Here is an 8,693-nt window from a genome sequence, read left to right on the forward strand (position 1 = left end):
TAGGGATGGGGACTCCAAAACTCCCTGGGCAGCCCCTGCCAAGGCCTGACCACCCTCAAAAAAAAAATCCCAAACTTCACTGGATGTCCTCTGTTCCACCTCTCATCAGGCCAGGCCAGCTGGTGACCTCACCCTGAGTTTGGAGCTGCCAAACCGTCACTCTCAGTTTGGCTTCTCCTGTGCGATTCAGCAGCAGATCTGTCACCATGCCACTCTGGTTATCTGGGGCTGCAGGAGATCACTTTAAGGAACAGCTGCCATGGAATCACAGAATCATTCGGGTTGGAAAAGACCTTTGAGGTCAAGGCCAACATCAGCCAGCACTGCTGTGGTTCACCACTAAACCGTGTCCTCAAGTGCCTCGTGCTGCAATTCAAGCATCAGCTGCTCCACACCTGGCAGTGTCCAAGGCCAGGCTGGACAGGGCTTGGAGCAGTTTAGGATAGTGGAAGATGTCCCTGGCCATGGCAGAAGGTGGGACAGGATGGGCTTTAAGGTCCCTTCCAACCCAAACCATGCTATGATTCTACTGTCTGAGAACAGAATATCTGCTGCCATACTTTTCTGGAGGAAAGAAAAAACAACTCATTTCTTTAATTTAACCATTTTTGCTGAGATCTCTTTGTGGCACAGTCTGAGAGGGGGTGCAAGGCTGGTGCTCCAGATGTGCATTTCACAATTTATTTTAGTAGCAATCTTTGACAATTGTGAATTTCTGCACTGAGCTTCCTGCTGTGCAAATTGATACCAAACACCTTCTTAAAGAAAAATGAGCTGGTGAGTTTTTTAATAATAATTTTAATACTTTCATCTGGAGGAAGACCAGAAAATTAAGCAGGATGCAATTTTAAAAGAATATAGAGAGCCTTTTGCTGTGCATTATAGTCCTATAATCAGAGAGCAATATCTTTCACAATCTATAGAAAGCAAATTACGATTGAAAACCAAATTTTGAACATATATTGTGCTTCCAACTTTGCAGCCAGCCAGTAGTCTCTCACTAAAAATTTTCTTTTCTACCTTTAATGTTCATTGTTTTAAACAGGAAAAGCCTCTCTGCCCTAAGGAACACACATGGCAGCATTCTGCTCTTAAAAAATTTGTGTGAGTACTTGACTTTCTGATCATAGACTGTGGAGGTCACGCAGAGTCAACAAGATTGTGGCTTTTTGGATAAGGCCCAAAAGCCCTTTTCTGTGGGATTACTCACAGCAGTGAGTCAGGCCCTGGGGACAGCAAGGGGACAGTTCTCCTTCAAGAGCTGCAGCTCCTGAGTGCTGGCCCTCCTTTAGGCTGACCATGGCCAAGCAGCTGGCATGGGGGAAGCAAAGGGGAGCCCTGGCTGGCATTGCCCCCAGCCCGACCTCTCTGAGATCTCCCAGATTGCCTTTTTCACTCCTAACTTCTGCCTTCATCTTTGAATCATCAAATTCCAGAATGGCTGGGACCATCTTGTTCCAAACCCCTGCCATGAGCAAGGACAACTTCCACTGGAAATTGTTTTGGATCTCTTTACCAAAAAAAGACACCTCCAGCTGGCTCCATGCTCACTCTTGGGCAGCAGGTCCTACAGCACAGAGCGGTTTTGGGGTTGTGCTCACAGGCAGCAAGATCTTGCTGCTGGTGTGGTGGGCTTGGGTGGTCCTGATGCTCAGAGTTACATCAGCACAAGCCAGAAATCAGGGCAGCTCAACTTCTGTTTAACCCTTTGTTAGGGGACAAAACAACTCCCCTGAGGTCCAGCTGGAACTGCTTAATTCTGCTGCTCTCACCAACTTAGATGCACTACAAGCAGCATTTTTCCCACACAGAGATACCCTACAGTGGTTTACCCATCAGGGAGGGGTCAATTAACCCCCAAATCCCTGCAGAAGGACCATCCTTGTCTGAATTCTCATCCATTCTTATCCAAGGCCCTGCTTATCCATAAACTGCGGGTTTTGCCTCTTATGCACTACCAGTGAGCTCTTCCTGCCCCTTGGCTTGCCTGAATGTGGCCATTCCTAACAGTGACATCTCCTCAGCTCCTTCACACCCTGCCCTAAAATGAGACTCTGTACATGAAGATCACCAAAAAAACCTCAGCTGCGTTGGACCGCAGCTCTCAAATTCCATATTTTAACTTAATGTAGAAAATGTGCTGATCAGAAAGCTCTCAAGGTGATTGTACAGAGTCCAGAAAGCAACTAATTAAACTTTAAAAAGAGTTCCCTGACAACAAATGACTGAGAAAATAGGAAGGAAGAAGCAGTAGCTCCCTAATGAACTCTATGTATCAAATGCAATGTAGATAAGTACCCACACAGCAGTGTTGGTGGTTTTTCTTGGTGATGCCTCATGAAGGAAGGAGCTGACAAACCCATCCCGGTCCTGCCCCTCAGCCCTGGCTGCAGCTCAGGCCAAGGCACAGATGTGAGGATGAATGGGTGAATTTGAGGCCTGTTGTGAGCTCAGTCTGAACTGACTCAAAGAATCAAGGTGGAAGAAGGGAAGGTGACTCTGCTGGGATGGTGAAGGAGCTCACAGAGACTCCTGGGTGGGGAGGTGAGGTGGTGCTGAGGCCCTGGCACGGCAAAGCTGTGGCTGCCCCATCCCTGGGAGTGTCCAAGCCAGGCTGGACAGGCCTTGGGGCAGCCTGGGACTGTGGAAGGTGTCCCTGCCCAAAGATGGAGCTCGATGGTCTCCAAGGTCCCGTCCAACCCAAACCATTCCAGGATTCTGTGATTCCATGTCAGTTCCCTAACTCCCACAACACTGAGCATCGCCTTGGGGTGCTGCCTACTTTGCATAAATTATGCAAAAATTTTGCCACAACCCTGGAAGTCGCTGCTCTAGGTACTAGGCCAGAAGGACATTCTGCCTGTTTCTCTGTTCTGTTTAATCACTGTTCTGCCCAACACAAAATGACTCAGGTTCAGCTGACAGAGGAAAGTTGGCCATTTTTATTTAATTAATTATTTATTTATCGGTGGTATTATCTATTTAATTTCAACACATGGATTGCAGCATCCAAAAATCAGGGATTGAAGGCATGTTTAGGTCTTCACTGGGCTCTCTGGGCACGGAAAAAGCTTAGTGCAAAGCAAGGTTGGGCTCAGCTTAATAGCTGAATTCATGACCTATTTAACAAATCACTACTGGCTGATTCCAAGTCATCTTCTGAGCTGTACAAAAAAGCATTTTGTACCTGAGGATGGAGATGTGCAGTTACTGGGGGCCTGGGGAGGTACTAAGGGACATTGGGGGCTTATTCAGCCCTCCCAGTTGTCCTTAAAACCCCACTTTGAGGTAATCTAGAGATTTTAAGTACCTAAAACCTCAAGTATATGACAGGAAGACCCTTACTCACACACTGAAATGGCAAAAAATTGGATCATTTTAATTTAGATCTTTAAATAATTGCGTTTATCAAAGTAAATCAAAATCAATTCGTTGATCTTCCTGCCTCACATTTAAGCCATATGTTACCACATTTATATTATATATTTATTTTATTTTTTTCTATTTTTTATTATTTATTTTACTATCTCATTTTTCCTTTTTTTTTCATTATTTTATTTCAGTATTTACTTTTTATATCAGTGCCTTCTAACAAAAAGAGGAAAGTAGGACACTGAATTATTTTATGAATGGATTATCTTTTCTAAGAATATGGATATAGTTTTCTACTTACAGTAGTAACACAGTGAAGCTTCCACTAAAGAAATACACAAAAAACTGTTAATTTAATTATCCTTTCCTTTAGCATCATGCTACAGTGAGTTTGTGCATCTGGATTCTCAGCTCTTTGTTGACCTGAGTGCATAACAAGGTCTCAGATGGGTTTTTTTGGCCAAGAAGTTAAGAGCAAGCTATAGGAAGATTCATTTTGAGATTCTGTAGTGGATTTGGGGTGGACAGCTTTATGGGATTGGGTCCAAAATGCCTTCAGCACCCCACAAAATGCTGGTGTCCAGGATTGGTTTGGCAAATTAAAATCCCCCTCATCTGTTTGCCTGTGAATGCTGGTTGGATTAGGGGTGTCATGGTGATATAAAGGATAAATAATCCTGTGCTGCTGCTGCTGCTTAGCTGAGAAGTCAAGAGGAGTGATGACCTTGGGATGAGACTGTCCTCAACCCTTCCTGGTTTCAATAGGATCTGAAGTGCCTCAATTCACTGCACTGTGCACTGAGATTCCAGCAGAGGCAAACAAACCTTCCCAGTGATTCTAATGCACCTTTATGCATGTCAAAATACCCCCTAAAAGTGGCAAAATTGGCCATGAGTGTTCCTTTTTAGGGTGACTTCTTTGTGGACATTGTGCCATAATTCCTCCTGCCCCACACCCTGCAGGTGGCCATGGACATTCTGCCACTGATTTATCACTTGTTTCTTGCATTACCCACATGAAATCACATGGATTATGAATTTAAAATAAAAAGGACTAAATATTAAAATTTCCTGCCCAAACTAAAATATTTAGTTCATTTAGGGATGTAACCACTCTAACACCACAGTAAGAGCTGGCACCACCAGAGCATGCAAACCACTGCCTACAGGGCTGCCTAGTCCAGGAAAGCTCAGTCCACTGAGTAAGGGCTTAACCTGACTTATATTAACTTGACATATTTAAAATCACTACTGCACCCTATATAAAGTGAGGAAATCACACCGTGTCCTGCCAGAACACTGCTGGGTTTAAACATCCACAGAAATGTGTTCAGAAAACATAAAAACACCAGGAGTACACAAACCCTCCAAGAGGCATTCCGGGATACAGTCTTCCCTTAAAATTTAAGGCACGGACTCCTAAGGGAAAATGCCAGAAAAACAACTGGTGTTTGCTCTAATGCAAGCATCAAAAATGAACTAAAAACCTCAAAATCTCAGCAGACCATTCACTCTACCCTATTTCTCCCCCTGTTTTTTGCATCGCTACAAGAGCACTGAAAAATCCAGCCAGGTACCTTTCTCCCCGAGAAAAAAAAAGAGCACAAAAAAAAAAAAAAAAAGAAAAAAAAGGCAGCTGAGAGAAAATTGAGAGAGATCGGGCTCACCTTGAAGTCCATTTCCATTTGCACTGGTGCAAGATGGTGGAGGAGAGGCTTGGGGCCTGACAACAGGAGCGAAGGCGCTCTTTTGTTTCACTGCAGAGATGACATTGGCAGGTGAGAATGAGAAAATGCCGTGTGTACTGCTACAGTTTGAAGGGAGGGTGACCGAAGAGGCTGCCATGGTAGGGCTTGACGGCACTACTGCAATAAAGCAAAAATAATCAGGACTCAGATTGAGGTTTTCACGGCAAACACGGAAAAAGAGAGTGATAGGGCCTTGCCTCTTAAAATATATATAGAGATATATATATATATATAAAAAAAATATATATAAAAAAATAAAAATGAAATGCCTTGGCTTGGCCACTCTCTGGATAACAGGCAAACTCTTTTGTGTTGGACTTTTGTTACGAATTGCGCAGTCCAATTTTTATTTTGGTTTTTTTTTTTGTTTCGTTTTGTTTTGTTCGTTCTTTTTTTTTTTTCTCTATCTGAGATTGTATTCTGGCACAAACAGATCAATTTATTATTTTCATTTTTACGTCCAGCCTCCAGAGTCACCCCTCCTTTTATCCAGTAGCTGACAATAGAGGAAATCAAAACAATGCAAGGAGTTGATTTTGTAGTAAATATGAATCTATATGATGATGTGTTACCAAAAATAGACACTTACTGCCATAAGGAGAGTTAGCTGAGGAGCCATTAAGAAATCCAGGGGAACCTGGTACACCTAGATTGGGCATGCCGGCATTGCCATATCCATTCATGCTATTGCTGACTGTGTTGTAATTGGACTGCTGAGGAGTACTGCTGGGAACATATCCTCGCGGGGAAACACTGCTTGTGTTGCGACTGTAACCTACTGTGTTAGAAACCCCCCCACCCCAAAAAAATAATGTTATTTTATAAGATAGACTTAGGGCTGGGGGGTTTCCTCATGCAGCATATATTACACAGTTTTAATTGATTGCACAGCTTTGCTCTGAGTTGTCTCTCACTGCCCTATCAACTCTTGCAGCTTGAGATAACCTTATCACGCCAACCCTACTTAAATCATCCGCGAGCACTCTATGTTGTCTCTCCTCTTAGCACAGACAGCCAACAAAAGCTCTCTTCGATCCAGCTGTGTCAGGTGCCTTCACGTTTGTCTTTAGGAGCAATTATCAACAGGCTCGAGTCCCGCTTTGTACCAACACACTGCGTGAACTTTCAGCCTCTCCGCACCTTCAAATGCCAGAGCTGACAAGAAAAACTTTTTTGTTGCGGTGATTTACTTTAAAAGGCTGTTTTGGGGTCTTCATTTTGTGATTGATATTTTTTTATGCTAACAACAAGCTTTCGTAAGGTGTAGCCATCAGTGAAAACTAATTCAAGAGCAAGTACAGAATTTTATAAGGCTTATTAGCTTGGAAACGCATTAAAAGACAATCTTTTTAGAAGAGGAAACATAGCGGAATCAGGATTTTAAACAACAATTTGTTCCTATCTGAGCAATCAATTTAATAATTACGTTGCAAGCAAAAAAAAATGCGTTTGAACATATCTAATAATCCTGTTTCCCTCCTTTCATTAGTATCAAAATTAATTTTAAATGCAATATGCTACATGCATTTTCAATTACAACAGGTAAATTAAATCAACTATTACTTTTATTAGTAACATATATGTCACACATGCCTACAAACAAAGTATTTTAAAATCACAGACATCAAATTAGATTTATCTGTGTAAATATTCCAAAACCAGGTGGAGGTACAGAGACATAATTATTTTATAAACCAACCATACACACTGTAAATTTACTGCGAATAACAAAGAGCTTTCTACACTTTGCCAATTGTATTTTTTTTCCCCCACCGGAGATGCTTTATGATAACAGTAAATGAAAGAACAGGGAGAATTAAATATTACGAGAAAAGTTAAAGACGGCATTTCATTCCGCGCTCAGACACACGGCCAGGGGGACAGAGAGAGGGAGGACACGGCAGTGACATCAGCTCGCACGAACGGGCCAAAAGCAGCCAACAAGGTGTAGGATTAACCCTTGAAACCCCACCTACCTTGGTCGTTGGCTTGCGATGTTTCGGAGACATTGACGGCGAGCTGGCTGCTGAAGGAGTTCACGCCCATCATGCCGGTGTGGGCGGGAGTGTTGGCTAGAGTGGGGATCTGGTTGTGGTTGCGGGGCACGCTGTACAACGCCTCAGCAATGTCAGCTGCTCGTTTCAGGATTATTTCCTAGGGAGACACGGAACAAGCACTGACAACTCAGATTTGTGCAAACCTCCAAAGTTGCAATAGTGCAAAAATTTACCGAAGAGATTCACGTGGAATTATAGCGAGGGTGGGGGGTTTGCTGCTTGTTCCAACCACACCTCCTGTTTTTCCTTCCCATGCCCAATTGCTCCTCAACACAGTAAATATAAAGAAATGAAGAAATTAACATAAAACTCCAGTTTAGCACTGGAAGCCAGGTGAAAATCGTCACAGGGGTTTTATGCGCCCAAGGCAGGAGTTGTATTTTCAGCAGTTTGCAAAATACAGTACAGCTGATCCACTCGGCTGAGCAGATTTCTTTAGGACTTCCCATTAGTCACTGTATATTTTGGCCCCAGTTCAAGGTTATTCTCTTGCCTTAATGCTTGCTTATGCTTTTGGCACCTCGCACATAATTGTCATTTCTGATAGGCAAACGAGCAGCGAGAGGAGAAGGGGAAGATGAAGCGCTTCCCTCGGAGCATTGCATCACATCACACTGCCCTCAAGGTGGCTGGCAAAGCCTGGCTGTGTACAAAGGCAACGTGCTGATGCTCTGCCAGCCCTGCACAGAGCAGGTATTGATCTACACGTGTCGGCGTGGGAACAAAGAGCGCGCTGCTGACCTACCTGGTTGTTATGGGGCATCCCATATAGGGCTTCAACAAGGTCTGCTGCTCTCTTAAGTAATACTTCCTAAAGGAAAACAAACAACCCGCGTTATGTTTCACTAAGACAGGAGCAGTGCAGCAATGTTGGCAGTTGTAGGGTCGCTAATTGGAAGGAACTGATAAAATGGATAAAGTACATCACGTGCCGCCCGCGTGCTCCCGCTATATTTAGGGGATGCATTACAAAGATAGGAAGGTATTTTGTTTGGGAGGAAAACAGGGCTTGTGGTTTGAAGTCAAAGTTAGAGACGAGCCTAAAAATAATATTGCATTTTACATCCAGCTGTTCAATTATGATTGACTCGGAAAGGTGTTTGCTGCTGTAGCATGTAGCTCTCGTGCTGAATTAGTGAAATCAGTGCTTGAGGTTTAATGATGTAGTCTTATGGGTATTAAACAAACAAACACATGGTAGAGATATGAAAGGCACAGGCATCACATTTGGCTGTTAATTCCTAGCACTTTAGTGGTGAAGAACAATAAGTAATTTTCCATATCTTAATTAAACTGGCAGAGTCCTTAAAGACAACATCTCACCCCTAATTCATGCCCCAAATTTGCAAGTGAGTTCAATGCTTATTCCTCTTTATTTTGAACAATAAAGTGAATTAACTTGGGTTAATCTAGTTCTTTCATAATGACATTAAGAAATTTTTCAATTAACCTCTTTGACTGCATGTTGTAAAGGACTTCATAAATGACTTCACATTCAGAGAGTGTTGAGTACTTG

The 8,693-nt window shown here is 43.0% G+C and overlaps 1 protein-coding gene across 9 annotated transcripts in view; it reads right to left on the reverse strand.

The window, feature by feature from the left end:
* EBF3 (EBF transcription factor 3) overlaps window positions 1–8,693 on the reverse strand; it is a 123,192-nt gene that overhangs the window by 4,089 nt on the left and 110,410 nt on the right. For 5 of the 9 annotated variants that reach the window (XM_074545419.1, XM_074545413.1, XM_074545412.1 and 2 more), the window contains exons 12-15: window positions 7,923–7,988; window positions 7,097–7,274; window positions 5,710–5,898; window positions 5,040–5,237 (exon numbers count right to left, since the gene is read on the reverse strand). In XM_074545419.1, coding sequence (XP_074401520.1) covers window positions 5,040–5,237; window positions 5,710–5,898; window positions 7,097–7,274; window positions 7,923–7,988 — 631 coding nt within the window. The remainder of the gene's footprint in view (window positions 1–5,039; window positions 5,238–5,709; window positions 5,899–7,096; window positions 7,275–7,922; window positions 7,989–8,693) is intronic. The other 4 variants (XM_074545416.1, XM_074545415.1, XM_074545417.1 and 1 more) reach the window with 1 other exon arrangement.

This window comes from Zonotrichia albicollis, chromosome 7 (assembly GCF_047830755.1).
Source record: "Zonotrichia albicollis isolate bZonAlb1 chromosome 7, bZonAlb1.hap1, whole genome shotgun sequence".
Lineage (NCBI taxonomy): Eukaryota > Metazoa > Chordata > Aves > Passeriformes > Passerellidae > Zonotrichia > Zonotrichia albicollis.